The 16500-nt window shown below is 43.9% G+C and overlaps 1 protein-coding gene across 2 annotated transcripts in view; it reads left to right on the top strand.

Annotated features, from left to right (window-relative positions):
• The window catches only part of SYNPR (synaptoporin), a 103184-nt gene that overhangs the window by 64690 nt on the left and 21994 nt on the right, over positions 1–16500 (top strand). For both annotated transcript variants that reach the window (XM_018068403.2, XM_008925707.2), the window contains one exon: positions 10036–10160. In XM_018068403.2, the coding sequence (XP_017923892.1) occupies positions 10036–10160 (125 nt within the window). The remainder of the gene's footprint in view (positions 1–10035; positions 10161–16500) is intronic.

The raw sequence follows: 16500 nt of genomic DNA, 5'->3' as shown, positions 1-16500 counted from the left end.
TTTTCCTTAAAACCCTGTACATTTACCCAAAGGTATATTTGAGTGTTTGCCGTGTATAGCACAGCTAGTCCCAGATAAAGGATTGGGGCTTCTAAGTGCTACCATAACACAAATAATTAATAAGTCTATCTCCCTTGCTGTGTCCTTATCTTTTCAGTGAGCATGGCCATAATTAGCTTTCACCTGATTCTGAGTTTATAGCATGTTCAATTGCTTTTTCCATTCTGCTTGTGTTTTCTTTCCTTCCTTATTTTAGTGGTCCTGGCTTTATTCCATAGGCCTGAATCTACTGATTTAAAAAAAAAAAAAAAGCTGGATAATCATCTCCAGCAGTGCAGATGTAAAGATTGCAATAGCCAAAAATATATTGATGCATTAGTGGTTTTATACAAGTGCCTGCTTTTTTTCCTGGGGTCTGGAAGGATTTGAAGTATGTTGGGAAGTGGCACAGAAGATGTGCAGCAGCTGCTAACAGTTGAGAGAAAGGGAAGGATGACTGGTTGTCTCAGAATTAAGTATTTTGAACCATAAAGGAAATGGAGAACATTCAGGTGAGATTTTTGGAAAGCTTTTTTCTTTTTGTGTTTAGAAGCAGATATGGGTGCAGATTTCAGGGAGTGTGAATGAACATGGAAAAAAAAAAGAGACAGGCAAGAGGTGTGGAGCAGAACAGTAAGGGGAAGAGTGCAGAGGAAAGAGGACAACTTAAGGTATCCGGATGAAGTGTGTCAGGAGCTAGTGAGATAGAGAACATTTTTATTTCAATTTAAGGACACTGTTATTAGCATTTCCTAAATATGTTTGTGTTTAGGTGTTGCTTTTTATGATTACATGTGGGAAGGAGAGCACTGCCATCTCTGGGGACAGAGTATAATAGGAGTGGTGGAAAAGAAGAGGAGAGGGAGGTTTTAATTTTAAAAATGTTTCTTGCTCAAAATGTTCCCTGTGAATTCCCAGAGCTCAGCAAAGCAAATGTTCATTTATAGCCCATCATCTTAATTATTAAAAAATAAATTATTTTTACCATGTGGGCTGATATTTAGCCAGGAGCAAATTCTTATTCCAGCCTTTTGCGCAGGGGTGGGTGTCGAGGTCAAAGTCATCTCCCATGGAATTTTCCATCCAAAACTGGTTTGAGATGAGGCAATGTGGCCCATGTTTGGGTCCCACATGCATGGGATACTCTGGTATGGAGGGCTCAAACCATGTTCCAGTGTAAATGATATCATGGTGAGGCTGGGTCTGGAGCAAGAAGGGAATATCTGTGAAGGTCAGGCTACTGAGGGACACTCTTAATGGACATCAGTGGCCAGGGCTGGGTGGTCCCTGGAGGGCTTTGCAGACATACTGCCTAGAAAACCAGATGTGCTTTTCCAAGAGCAAAGCCTTGTTCCCAGTGGTCCTGCTTGTACAGGCGTTGTGCGACTGAAAAAGAAGGAAAAAAGGGCCAGACATGAACTGAAATAGGGCTGCTGGGTGTGTGAGAAGGGATTGGAGGCTCCAGTGCTTAGCAATTTGAAAGCACTCTCAAATCCTCATGGGGGAAAAGTTGTTGCGCCGGATTACTAATCCCAAGGGCTTTATGGATTCCTTCCCAAGCTAAATAATTTTCACCCATTTCCTTAAATCTGTTTGAGAAAGGAGACAGAACTGGTGCAAGCATATGGGGCGTCAGGTGAAGAGGCAGCAGATGACACCAGAGAGCTACACAGCAGCCCAGGGAGCTGAGAGGAAGCTACTAATGGCCTCTGATGAGCACAGACGTGATAATAATGAGGTTAATGCCCTTTCATTCACCCAGAAACATCTTCAAGAACGTATAATCCCAGCTGGTCAATGGGCAATCATTAGGTCATAAATAATACAGCATGATTGAAGGACAGGAGCCTTTCCTGTAATAATCATTTTCTGTGGGTGCTGACCCGGGGACAGTTTGGTTGCAGCCCCCACCTTGTGCCACAGTGTGGGGACCCAGCTGTCGGAGCATTTTCTGGTCAGAGGAGTGTTCCAGCCTCTCAGTTCCGCTGTGTGCATCTGTCACCAGAGCAGAAAAATTCTCCTCTGGAGCCCAGGTCTACCAAGTAGTGCTGGGAAAGGAGCTAAAGCTAATGGAAAGAAAAAAGGCACAAATTAGGTGAGGAAGCAGTCCCAGCAGCCATCAGAGAGTGTTGCCAGGGGACTCAACCCACCCAGTGGTGCCTGGTGGTGATGCTAGGAGAGCTGGGGATGGGGCTGGTCTCTCCAGCTAGGAGAGGTGCCTTGTCCCAGCCCCAGCCCAGGGCTGATAGTATGTGCACTATGTACAACACTGCTTTTGCAAGCTGGGTTTGTGGTCCCCTGCCACCCAGTGCTGCAGGGTATGGTGTAGTCTTGGTTGTCCCCGAGCCCCTGTGGCTTTATCGATCATCAGGGGCTTAGCGACATTAAGTTCGTGGGCACTTTCTCTTCACAGAATGCTTCCCATGTGTGGATGTCACTCAGCCATAATGTAAATCCCTGTGATTATTAGAGGGAGTAAATCCTACTTAGTAATAACTTGGATCGTGCTCTGTATGCATTTATATTACATCATTGGCCATTTTAAACCCATATGCTTTTAAACCCACCAGCAAACAGGGAAACAAGCAGCCATCCAACCTTTTTTATTTTATAATTAAATGTTTACACTTGTTACACAATAAATCCCATATAATGATGCTGTAAAGTCTGCACAAAACCTGTGTTTTCAGGAGGAAGCAGGAACAGAGTTACATTTATTCATTAACCTGTTTGCTAGGTTGTTGCACATTACCTGTTATTAAAATAAGAATTAACATGACCTGTTAGAAAACCTCTCCTTTACCTCACCATGACTTTCCTTGGTTTTGCCCATGGTGATCACATCTGGTTGATGCCAAAGCAGCTCATGAGACAATGTGGGCATGTGGGGGGACAGCTGGCATGGTCGAGAGGAAGGGGGCACAGCCCAGGAGTGGCTGCTCTCCTGGACTCTGGGCACCTGTGATGCTCTAGGCACTGTCACAATGTGGATCCTCATAGAGACCACCATAGTTGTCATTTTTTGCTGTCTGGGACTAGAAAAGCTCTCAGGCCCAAAAAAGAGCACATGTCTCTGCTGCAGTGACATATGTCACAGCATGAGTCATTCGGGGATTATATGTGCATTTCTAAACATGTCTGTCCAATTTGTGCTCCCATGTCCTTAAAAGAAGGGGACACAAAGGGGGAGTTGTGGAGAGGAAGAGCCATAACTTCCAGGCTGTTCTGCAGCCGGAGGGGAAAAGGGCTGCAGGCTGTAGATACACCTGTGATATATCCCAAATGAGGCCACGTACACCAATTACTCCAGGTACTCCTAAACCTGTCTGCAGCACATATCCGTGTCTGTTGTTTCAGGGAAGACTTGTTGCCAATCTGTCAGTGTCCTTGTGCAGAAAGCAATTTATACAATAAATTAAAATAACCCTCAGGCCCTTGTAAATGTTTACCTCGAACCTTTGACTAATGGTTAGAGGGGCTAGGAGAGCTCAGCATCTCTGCCCCGCTTGTGTAAGTACCTTTCTCCCCCTTTTTTATTTCACTGAGTCCAAGAAGAGATGCTCTAAATGTGTCTCTATTTTCTGGCTGTTAACTCTTCCATGCATGCTGCCAACCTTAGCATTAGCTTTCAACTGTGTGGCTGACCCATTAAATACTGGATGAAACACATCTCATCAGCTTGCATTACATTTTGAACTTAATAAATAGGAAAGGCATTACATAGATTCTGTCTGGCCATCTGGAGGAACAATGTTCTTTACCCCAACGAATGGCTATCTAATCCTCTCATATACAATTGGGTTTTATTCTATTAAAATATAATGAGGAAAGACTACCATACCATTATGTGGTGGAACTAAATGGGATTTTTAGAATAATCAATGGAAGATGAATAAAAAAGATAAAGGTTTTCTTCAAAGAAAAAGAGAGAAATCTGTCTTTTTGGGATTAAAGTATTGTGGAACCAAATTATTATAACATGATCTTTACTCACTAAAAATGCCCCAATTTCATTTCCATAAATCTTTCCATTAAAAATCAAATTAAGTATTTTGGCTTTTTTCATTTTAAAAATGCTTAGCATTAAGTGAAATGCTGTGCTTTAAACAGAGGATGCTGCGAGGTTCCTGCCCGCCGTGGGGTCAGGTCTTTCCATCCATCCAGCAGCATCAAGGGCTGCTCTCTGCAGGTGCCCTAAAATGGCAAACAAGGGTTTACTGCTGCAATGCCCCAGCGAAGACCCCACAGCCATGTGAGGAAGTTGTAAAGCAGGTTGGTCTCTCCTCCAGGTGGGTGGCAGTGGCCTATGTGGTTCTTCACGCCCGAACTCGGAGTTGCTCCCTCATCCCTGGGCTTTTCCCTCCACACAGACCAGGTCTGGACAGGCACAGGAGTGTTCTTAGCAATGCTGCTGTTTATTTATGAGGAGGGGACACCAAATCCCAGCAATTAGTGAAGTATTGCTTTAGGGTTTATTTCTCAGCAGGAGTAGAATATATTTCAGCTTTCTCCCTGTATAACTGTTGGAGGAAAATGACTCCTGCTAGTCATCGCCTCCCCCCCAGCACTGCGTCGGCTGCGATGCCATCCACCTCCAATTCATCAACCAGTCAAGTTGATATAATTAGGAATTCCAAAGTCAATAATCTGATAATCTCCAGTGCACAAAGGCTTGTATGTAGGAGAAGTGATTCCAGGAAGTCTGCAGCTCAGATCCGTGCAGGAAAAATGCCAGATTTTAAAAAAGAAACAGGCAGAGACCCGGAGGAGAGAGTGCTTCCTAATCCTTCACTGGTGACATATTTTGGGCCATCAGCTCTGCAGTAAATGTTTCCCGTACAGTCATTTAGTGCCTTCATACCTTCCCTTTACAGCCTTAATAATAATGTTCAATTACTAGTCTGCCCTATAAATAAATAATCTCGGTTTAACAAGACACTGCTGTGTGAGTGATGCTGGCTGAGGGGGGACATCTCCAGAGCCCTCAGAGCAATGCACTCCCTCCCTACTCCATGCATGCCCTTGGCCACAGTGAGCAGCAGAAAGTGTAAAGCAGTAGAACATTTGGCAAGGGTTTTGCAGTCTCTTTATTATGGCAATATGGAGAAAGGGAAGTCTTACATCCAGAAATGATGCCAGGAAAATAGGTCTTTTTTTAAAACACTCTGAACATGTAAAATGACTAATAATAGAGTAGGCGTTTTGGATATTTCAGGTTGCTCTTTGAAAGTGTCAGGAGTTCCCCTTGGCTTTTCAGTGCTAGGGCAGGAGTAGGGGGCTGCGGGTAAGACCTCTCTGGGAAAGTGTCCAGCAGGTTCATTCCCATTTTCCTCCCTCAAGTACAAGGGAAAGCATCGGAGACCAACCCACATAGTGAACTATGTCCCTCACAGCTTGTTTTTGGCCACCACAGCTCCAGGCAAGACTGACACATTTTTTTTCAGATCTTGCCCTCCTGGAGGACTCACCGAGGAGCCCTCAGGCGGAGCAGGGTTCTCCTCTTTACAGTGGGATAGATTTGGGGTGCGCCTTCAGCATGGCTCCATCTCATCTGCCAGCAAGCTGCCAAAGGCTGCTGCGCAGGGCAGACGTGCTCCCGGAAAAAGCAAGTGGTTTATATAGAAGTTTCATCAATTTTAAATGACAGCGTTATCTTCCTACCGGGACGTTTTAGCTGTAACATGTGCTACATAAGCCTTTTAACTCGCCTTGTCAGGAGTCATTCTGCCTTCTCCTGGTGTGCAGAGTGAACCTGTCGCTCAGCAGGCGTTGAGGGGAATTGTCGGAAAGCCAAACACGGAGAAGCAATGGAAAATGATCCCATTTTTCCTTTCCACAGTGGGATGAGTGATGTCCAGGGTTGAGTGCTGAGATGCAACCAACTGTCTCATGCACAGCTGGGACGTTGGCTCCCTTAGGGCATTGCATGCCCTGAGTCCCTGGCCACCAGGGATGGCTGGGTTGGGAAACAAGGAGACCAGCCTTGAGTCTGGATAAATAGCAGCACCTAAATACCAAATTAGAGGATCTATTGCCATTGCGTTGAAGCCTGGCATTGGAAGAAAGGAGCTGATGCCATAAATCACCTGATGAACCTTTCCCTGGCCTGCTCTGGTGTGAGAAGCATGTGCTTTGCTGGGTATTATATTGCTGTTTTTTTCTTAAAGTGCTAAGGAGCCAACTGAACTTTAAAACATGTTCATCTGATTTGACAGGGAAGGTTGTTTATTGTTCCACAATATCGTAAAAAATGTAATTTCTCTTGGTTTAAGTTAGACTATGGGATTTACCTGAGTTCCTGACAAAAATATAGCAAAGTCCAGGCCAAGGTTGGAAGTCATAGAGGGAATATCACTGTAACAGGAACAGGGGATGGGATGCTCATCTCTATACAGAAACTGATTGCCTTGTCACAGATGTGTCTGAGTCCATGAGGAAGAAGGGTGATATTCCAGCCAGGCTGGACTGGACATGGGAGACGTGCATTGCTCCATCCTGTGCTAGGGAGAACAAAAAATGTCCCTTCCTCTCTCTTTCCCATCAGTCTATGACCACATTGGGCTTGTTGGTAACTGCTTCGACAGTGTACATCGAACGAGTGGGATGCTTGCTTGGCATGTTCTCCCCCACGGAATGTGGGGTAAACATTGATCCAGGCTGTGGACAGGCATTCTCCATTTCCCTGAAAGAGTCCAGGCACATGTGAAGGCACCAACCTCCCCATAGCATTGCAATGTCAAGGCAATACCTGCAGCTGCAGGAGGGACGGGGTGCACAGGGGATGGCAGGGTTTGCCTTGCTCCCGTGCCAGCGGGCAGGAGTAGCCTGGCACAGCCATGGCAACAAGGATTTGTTGCCTCAAGGGCACCGTGTTTCTCCATGGCTGCTCCAGGGAAGCCAGCACAGAACTGGCCATCGGGGCTGAGCTGTGGGAGGCAGCAGCCATGCGATAACCGGGGGTAACTGCATGCGGGGGAGATTTATCTCATGTGAAGGGGAGAAGCAGTGTGCAGGCACACTGCTGATAGGAGTGGTGCTGCGTGTGGATTTATAGGCAAAGAGTAAATAGGAACACAGGGAAACACTTTCCCTTTCTCCATAAACTTTTCAATTTCAGAGAGGCCAGGTTCAATAAAATTATCTCGCAGATGGAGGTTTTATTGAATCTGGCCCATAAAGCTCCCATTATGGGGTTTACAACTGCCATTTACACAAATCCTGCTATAATAAAATACAGTGGTGTTTACAGCATCCCTGAAACTGCCACACAATTACTGTGTGCACAAAAAACAGCAAGTAAATCTTGGCTTATTGCACTGGGCACTCCTCTAACAACATCAAGCAGCACAACCTGGGGTGGGGTGGGGGGGAAAGGGAAAATGCAGAGGCAAGAGGAGAAGGAGAATTACACCGCTGTTTCACCAAGATACCCCAGGGAAATACCACTGATTTACAGCCCTCACTCTGTTCTCCCTTGATGCAAAATGTAAATATGCTTCCAAATGTTGCTTCGTGGCCTCAGCATGCAGCTGTGGTGACTGGCTGGGCATTACTGGCAGCTGGGTGATCCCATCCATCAACAGCCTCTGATCCAGCCATGGCAAGGAGCCAAGCTTGAGTTGGCTGAGGCATTGCTGAAGTTTGGTATAAAAGTCTCCAGCTGTGTCCTCTTTGCTTTCCCACCTGCCTTGTGGGTGATGACTGGGTGAGTGGAGCAGAATGTGTACTGAGCAAGGATGGAAGCTGGTGGTTGTGCCTGGAGGGTTTGCTGAATAAGTGAAGGCATCTAAAAAGCTGCTGTTTAAGAGCTGAACATGGGGCTAGAGGGTGAGTAAAGGCTAGATCTGAACTATTTGAGCGTCAGAGACTCCAGGTGACCGAGTCTGCTGTCAGAGGTGCTCTCAATAGGAGAGAGGAAAAACTGGAAACTCTGAAGGAGATACTTTCTGGGAAGGACTGGCCTGAGCTGTGTTTTTGGGCATGGCTCTATGCCGTTGGTGATAAAACATGGTGACAGTCATTATGCTGATTTCCAATGCATTTCAATTTCATCTCTTTCCTCTACTTGTCCCCTTGCTGAGAGCTGTAGCTAAGAGGTGATGGCTCTTCCTTTAAGGCAGGTTGGTCTCAACACACAGGCTTTCAGTTCCCGCTTTATATATCACTGTTAATCTTTGTGCCTCTCTGTGTACCTGCAAAACATTTGCATTTGCAACTCTGTTAATTAGGCCAGAAAGCAGGTCAGGTTTCTCTCCTGTTCTCCTTAATATATTGTTTTCTTACCTCACCTCACAAATTAACCTGAAATGATTAATGTTGATTTTCAGTGCTGTGCTGCATGTAAGGGCAGAAACTTCTTTTGTGTACAGAGGAATCGTCTCATTTAGGATGAGAGAACACTGTTTAAGTTATAGCGGCACATACTTAACAAGTCAATTCATAGTAAAATTCAGCTTTCCTTTTTTTCAGCGAGCTCAGGAAGAAGAATTGATTCAGTCAAAGTTTTTATCAACTTTCCTCCTCATTGGGTACCTAAATACCTTTGCAAATCTATCCTCCGTATGTGATATGCCCTGATCACATTGGAAGTGAGTAGTGGAGGAGAACTTGCGTTGTTCTCCTGTTATGCTGTGTGCTCCATCATGCCCAGCACATCACCCTGCAGCTGGGGAGGGTCTCCCCATAATAGGAGACACCCCTATAATCTGGCAGTCTCTGGGGAAAAAGTGCACAGGCTAAACTGCTTCAGCAGCTGAAACTTGGGGCTTTGCTTGTGCTGTGAATTGGAAGAACTAAGATTAATGTTGTGTTTTGCAAAGCCCTGTGCAGCAAGAATAGATCTATTTTTTCTATTTATTTTACTTTTTAGTTTTTTATTTTGCCAATACATCTACTTGCAACATAATTTTTCAGTGTCTAAAAACATAGTTTCTTTCCCAGATGTGTCCACTGTTTGTTTCCTGAGGGTTGCTGATGTTTAGCTTATTTAATTGTGGCTGGAATCGGGCATTTGCTTGTCATTTCCCATATCAGCCCCTCTGTAGATCTCATAGTAACTCTGTTAAAGCTGATGGACTTACTTCAGAGCTATAGTACTGCGTTGTCCTTTAATTTAAATTACAACTGCATAAATAAACTGTCCCTACTTCTGCTCGGGGTCTTCCAGGGAAGTCTATGTCAGTGATGTTTTAAGACACTTATGCCTGGTTCCAATTTCTCTGTTTGAACCCTTGTATAAATGCTGATGTGTCTGTGGCCTTTACACTGCCTCCTTCACTTTTTTTTCTCCTGGAAGATTAAGATATGGTATGGGTTTGCATCATACCCACCCAAGCTCTTTGTTCCTTTCCAGTTTGCCTGATTTTTATCCGAAGTTTGGAAATTTTTTTTCTGCTTTGCTGTCAGTTTCATGCACCTTTATATCCATCTTGGATTATGGTATTGATTTAGTAAAAATAATTTTTAAAAAGTGGGTTTTTTGCCAACTCATACATCAACTGGAAGAGGGGGAACACAATTCTGTGTTTTGCCAGGCAGTGGGATGGCGGCCACTTCTTGGTCTACTATTTCTACTCTGATTGCAACTTGTAAATACTTCTACCAGTGTTTTTGGTTTGGTTAAGACTGACTCATTATGCTCAGTCAATATTCATCCTTCTCTTCTTGTCCAGTCTCTCCTGTCAGTGGGATGATTTAAAGAGCTACCTGGGTTGTGAATCCCAAATGAGGTTTAAGACAGGAGGGGAGGGCTGAGATGCCTGCCATAGACAAATGGTGGTGCTTCTGTCTGCGTGGCAACAGAGCTCCACTTTTCATGGTTCTTTGCATCTGCTTTTGGGAAGGGTGCAGGAGTATTGTGTGGCAATGCTTTGAATGCAGGGAGTGATGGATAACCTGACCTGAGGGGGCTGGTGCTGCAGCAAGAGCTACTGCATGGATCTGCTTGTGGGGGTTGCCGTAATGAAATAAAATAAAAATGTTGTTTGTTTTTGACAGCTTTTTGCAATCTTTGCGTTTGCAACATGCGGTGGGTACTCTGGAGAGCTGCGCCTCAGTGTGGACTGTGCAAACAAGTCAGAGAGTGACCTCAGCATTGACATAGCCTTTGCCTACCCCTTCAGGTAACCCCGGCTGGCTCGCGGCGGTGCGTTGGCAGGGAGGCACTCGGGGGCTGGGGTGGAACCCGGCTGCAGTGGGGTGTCCCATCATTTATAGCAGCTTTTGATTAAACACCAGTCTGGGCTTCCTGAATTTTCCTCACAATGTCGTTTAGGCTCTGGGTGTGAAGGAGGAATGAACTTGGCCACACCTGGTCTGGATGGGGCTGTGGGAACCTCTGGGAAATCGGGGCTCAGCGAAGGAGAAGAGAGCATGCAGAGCCCTGTGAAGGCCAGGACAGCTCAGGGAGTGGAGAATGGCAGGCAAGGAAAAACAAAACGGCACATCGGCCCAAGGAAAAAAATGGGGATAAAATATCCATTAACTGTAGTGTAGCCATTAGCTAAGCTGGAAATGAGGGAGGATTCCCATCTGTTGGAGTAGCAAGGGTCTGAAATAGCTATTCCATGGGAAGGGGAAGCAAAAAAACCTAAACCAGTTTGAACCATAATTTTGAAATGCTTTTGAAAATTTTACTAATTGCCTGTCTGCATCTTTCGGTGCCTGACTGCTTTAAACCTAGTGATGTAAGAAAACAGTTTTTATGTTGTTTAAGTACATCTGAAAGCTGTAGTGCATTTAAATATATATATATATAAAATGTTCATGCTGTTTAGGATCCTACTTCAAAAGAACATCGACAGTCTTCTGTTTTTAGAGATGTCAGTAGAAACTGTTCACTTCTATATAAGTGATTTCTTCAAGGAATTGATATGATTAAGAAGAGGATGCATAATCCAATCTCAAGTCTAGTACACTATGACTCTAAAATTATTATGCTTCTTTGGGAAATCACATGCTGTTTTGCTTATGATTATTATGCACAGACCAGACTTGAACACATCTATTTCTTTAACATGTTCTAAAATATAGCAAATTCCAAACAGTGGGAACTGAATTTGATTCCTTGAAACGTTATTCTTGTTTGACACATATTTATTACTCAAAAAAGTCATGTTTTCTAGTATTACAAATGTTTATTTTTGTCTTGAACTTGTCTACATTTTCTTTCATTTCTGCTTGGTATGCCTAAGAGAGATCCTGAAAATTGAGTTATGTGAATTTGTAATTTGATTCACTTCCAAATAGGTCATTTCTCCAACATTCATTACAAATACACCCTACAGTGAAGTGCTTTTAGTTTGCATGATTATAAAATAGTATTTTATGTTAAAAGTTAATAAAAGGGAGAGAAGTAGCCATGAAGTATCTCCTGGTGTTTTACCAGGCGGGTTCACCATCTTTCCTAGAAGGAAGTGGCTGGATCTGCAATTTCCCACAGTCTTGCTTATTAGAAAACTGGATTAATTGATGGGTAATTGTTACATTCCAGCATGTTGCAAAGATGATGCAAAATAGGGCTTATCTGCAGGAGGGATCCAACTGAGGCTTTAGATGGCCCTTGAACTCAGCATGCACAGATGGGGTCTGTGGCATATACAGTGAGGTGGTTGGCTACGTGGTATAAATACACCTGGAATGTGCAGATGAGAAGGGAGATGACACTCATCCAGCTGCTATTTTGGGAGAAGCATAGAGATACTCTGGTTTTGTGCAATTTGGGATTTTTGTATGCGAACCTGAGGCACGTGCAAAAAGTGTCCAAAGATGTGCAGACTAGATGGGGCAGCAGATGTGTGCCTGGAAAATCTGGCCCAGTGCTACCTGTGGAACTTGGTGTCGTCTTATTGTTTCGTCTAAATATTCCTGTGGTTTCCTCGTGTATTTGCTCTTTCTGCTTTTCTCCAGCGCTCCCTCCGCAGAGCGGAGGTGGGATGCTCTAAAAAGCAGAAATGAGATTAATTGGGAAAGGTAACATCTCATAGTAGAGGAGCAAATACCCTTGGAAAAAGGAGACATGTTTTAAGTCCAGGCTCCCTCATCAAGACTGTGCTCCTGAGGCTCATATCCCTGCATGGGCACGTAGGCTTTGTGTAGACAGGATGAGTTTCCCACCAGTTGTCTTGCATTCAGATCTGAACAAGTCCGTCTTCACATGGCATTTTCCTTTCAAATACCTTCAGAGTCCTGATTATTGGCTGTCAGCTGGGGGAGGTGTAGGTGGAAGGAAGGGATGCTGCTGAGCACCTGACACCCCACTGCTGGTGTGGCTGTCAGCAGTGACAAGCTGAATACCTGAGCACTGTTTTTTATGAGCTGCTCCTTCCAGCATGACTTGAAATGAAGAAAGCCATGCAGCTGTGCTACCAGCTGCTTTCATTCCTGTTGGTGTGGGTTTGAGGCTTTGTTTTCTTCTCCTAGAAGATGAACTGCTAGACCTTGGCAAGTAGATGACAAGTGTCAAGAGCTTTAAGCAAATAAACAAAGTGGTGAGGCTCAACAGGGCAGCTTGGCAAAGCAAAGAAGACTTGGATGTTTTGGAAACGAGATTGAAGGAGCCTGAAAATGTTCCCAGTAGAGCAAGATCAGAATGGGGACTGAGTTTTCCAGACCAAATAGAAGGGGCACTGCACTTGTGACCATGTGCTTCTGGGGCCCATCACCTGAGATAAAGAAAAGGAAGGTGCAGGAGGGCAAAGCCAGTTCTCGTGGGGTCTGGGGATGTGTGATTAAAACATACTGAATGCCAAGGCGACTTCAAACCAGTGATTCATGTAGTCCCAGGCCAGTCTTGAAGGTACTGAAGAAGCATTGCACTCCACAGCAGGTAGCTCCAGATGCTCCTGAAACAAAGGAGCATCTTCATACCCTCTTACTGAGATTTTTTTGAATCTCCAACCTACAAATTTCAAAAGTCTCCAGCAAGCAATATAAATTAATTCAGGAGCAATCATTAATACTATTAGACAGAGCTCTGGGCTCGTGCTGCTGGGGTGTGGTAACCACAGAAGAGTCTCCCCAATGTCACTGCTGGGTAATTGACCCCCAAATCTGGCTCCACCATCTCTTCTGGAAAAGGAGATGAGGTGAATGCTTTTCCATCCACAACTAAACTAATTAATTTAAGCTTTCTGCAATCCACATCCATGACCTTGTAGTCACCCTGTAATGTGGAAATAAGCCTGTAGTCCAAACCCTAATACCCTCCAGTGGTGTCTCCTGGATCTCTGCCACACTTTTCTATGGATCCTGCCAGAGCCTTCCATGCCCAGGCTGATATTCATAAGGATGTTTCAAATATTCACTGGAAGTTTTTTTCTCATTTCTTTCTGGTTCTAGTTTTATTATGAAGAATTTCTTTCCTTCCTTGTGCTTTAAAGCACAAATCAGCCATTATTCTGGATACCTGTATAGGCATTTCAGAGGCTTTACAACTTCAAAAAACTTCTGATTCCACACTAGCAGTTTTTGTCAGCATTAGAATCTGTGTTTAGTACAGTATCTTGTAAATTTGGCACATATTAGGATGTCCATCAGCTTTACCCTCACCCCAGAAATGATTCTTTGAGGGGTAGGGGGGAGGAAATCAGCATCTTGGAATTGTTTGTTCCTCTTGCAGTCCATCACCCTTTCAGATTGGATTTGTCACTCATCCAAATGCCCTGAAGCAATATTTTTTTCTGTAATAAGAGGCCTGGTAAAGGTCCTGTTCGTTTATTATTTTCTCTGATCCCAGCAACATTTTTATCTTGTACTTTGCTATTCCTTGGTGTTGCTTTGATAGCAAGTGATGGAGTAGTATACCTACTCTGCACATATTTGTTGATAGTATTCATTGTTTTAAGGTGCTTTTTCACCAGTCCTCCTAAAATCTAATTTTTTTGGTTGCCTGACTTACTGAGTCTCTACTGGAGATTTTTTGCTACATAATTATTTGTCTCACAAACATAACATTTTACTTGTAACTGGCAGAGTTGCACTGAAAGGTTTGGGCTTCTTCAACTACTGATTTAAATGAACCTTTGCACAGTAGAAGTGCTCTCAAGATGATGTGCTGTGAAAGGTATTCTTTACTGCTTTGTGGTTACCTCCTGTCCTGACCAGGGGAGGAATGCTGTGCCCAGACCCTGCCTGTGGGTGATGCTGGTGAGGTCTGTGGCTCGTGTGTGTCCCCAGAGTGGAGGTGTTGTGCTGGATGGATCTGCAGGACAATGGGAAAGGAGAACTATCTCAGTACAATCCCATAACTCTGCTCTCTTTAAAGTCTTGAGGAGGTCCTGGACTAAAATCTTTGTCTTTAGTTTTTGGAGGTTCTTAAGCCCAGCCTACATGCACAGTGTATCCCCAAGTTAAATGCTGCATGGGAATTTATTTGGAGTGTTTCTTGCCTTTTCTTGTGGCATTCATCCTGTAAACTGCTTGGAAAATATTGGCCTGGAGAATGACATGGTTAAATTTTAAACAGTCTCACTTAAGACAGTGGTTAAGTTAAGCATATGCATAGGTGCTGGGAGCACTGAGTCACAGTTACTGGTGGGAGAGAATGGAATTTCCTGGTGGTGCTAATGTGAGAACCTAATGAAAATATATCTGAGCACATCTTTGTGTCACAGAAGTAAGCAAAACAAATGTTTTCCATTTCATTCTAAATCACCTATTAATATCTTTTCAGTGTGCTAGTAAAGCTGTCTCTTGAAGTAATCCTTGCTTTTGAAGGAAAAGGAAATTGTGTTTTATGGGAGCTTTTCATTCACTTTAAGTGTCTCATTTGAATAAAGAAGTTCCCATTGAGCACTCTTTAAAGTGTTCACCTCATCTGCATGCAATGGGTAGGCTAGTCTTCCATGTGGAATATGACAGCCAGATCTGAATTGCCTACTTAGAAGTTACAAATTATAATTAAGGAGAAAGCATCTAACTTTCTGAGCTTTGCACGTATCTCTCTTTGGAAAAGGCCTCTGTTAACGTTAGCACATTGCTGTGCCAGAATGTACTAGCCTTCTATTTTTTTTTTATCATCCATTTGTAGTAAATCTTGCTTCAGAATTTAGTGAAAAAACATTTTGGCTGAAAGATTATAGGTGTTTATTATGGCTGGGAGACCAGGATAAATGGATAGTCTCTAAACCAAGTAGTTGCCTGCAGCACTGACTTTCAGTCAACTGTGGCAGGCTGTCTTCCCAGATGTCTTGGGAGGGCGAGAGATAGGAAGGAATAAAGTCACCGATTGAACTGAACTCCTTAAGGTTTGTGGTTTTTTTGGATGTGTTCATCTCACAGAAGATGCCCCTTCTAGAAAAGCAAACTGGGGCCTCATAAACCTTTTGGGGGTAGATGGAAGCAAAAGCAAGCCAGCAGGAGTTGCTCTGGCTGCAGGTGTGCTTTGTGCCAAAATGCAGATGCCCCAGTTCCCAGGTGAATTTGGCAGAGCTCCCAGGAAGGTGAGAGGGGCTGGTTAAACTCTGCGTGACCCATTCCTGATTAACAAAGGGAGAAATCTCCATCCTGGAACTCTGAACAAGACTTGGTGCTTTTGAGAAGCTGTGCTTTTGCACAAGCAGGAGTTGCAGGGACGGTGGGGTGGAATTCAGCAGTGAAGAGCACAAGCTGTCTGTTGACAGTGGTTCCTTCTGGATCTGCAATAGGTTTGTCCATGAAAGATGCATCAATTTAGTCTGTTTTCTTGCCAAACTGTGACCATCTTGTCTAGCACTGCAGACAGGGGGCTAACAGCTGAACTGCAGAGGAAAAGTTTTCAACAGTACATCAGTGAAGCTGAAGATTTTCACCAATACCCTGATTATGTAAACTATCTCTGTAGGACACTGAGGGCTTGGTCATGGCTTTAATTATCTTTCATAAGTTTCATCTGGAATTTCATCTGGTCCCCTGATCTCATCAGTGCTTTTTTTACGTAATTTTTGCCTCTTAAAGAATAATTTGCCTGACCAGGGCTTCTAGGTTTTAACTACTGCTAGTGGAAACTGGAAATTACGCGGATGAGGAAGCTAACATTGAATCCTGCTGAGCAAAATTCAGGAAATCCTTCAGGACACAGATATCTCTAATCATGACACCTTCATGAAATTATCTCATATTTAATGTGGCCTGATGATGCAAGCTGAAGCATTAGAAGTATTTTTAACTAGGAAATACAGACTTTTTTTTTCCCCCTCAGTTGTGATCTGTACATTCTGGTAATTTGTACGACTGACCAGAAAATTGCAGCTCAATTTTTTCAAAATCTTTTTTTTCCCCAGTGGAAACCCAGTAAAAAGATTTCATTCCGTTGTGACATGAATGCAAGAGCTTTCTGAGCTATTTAAAGTATGGCCCCAGCACCTCCCTGGCAGTGAAGGCATCAAAGACCTTGGTCAAGTCTCTGTACTGAAACAAGCCCATGAGCAACCTGAACGTGGAGCTCTCAAAGCCAAGCTGAGCGCCCTGATCAATGAGCTATTG

This window comes from Manacus vitellinus, unplaced genomic scaffold, assembly GCF_001715985.3.
Source record: "Manacus vitellinus isolate BGI_N305 unplaced genomic scaffold, ASM171598v3 scaffold_14_pilon, whole genome shotgun sequence".
Taxonomy (NCBI): Eukaryota; Metazoa; Chordata; class Aves; order Passeriformes; family Pipridae; genus Manacus; species Manacus vitellinus.
Note: the sequence above shows the minus strand (reverse complement) of the source record. Positions and strands in the feature narration are given on the sequence as shown.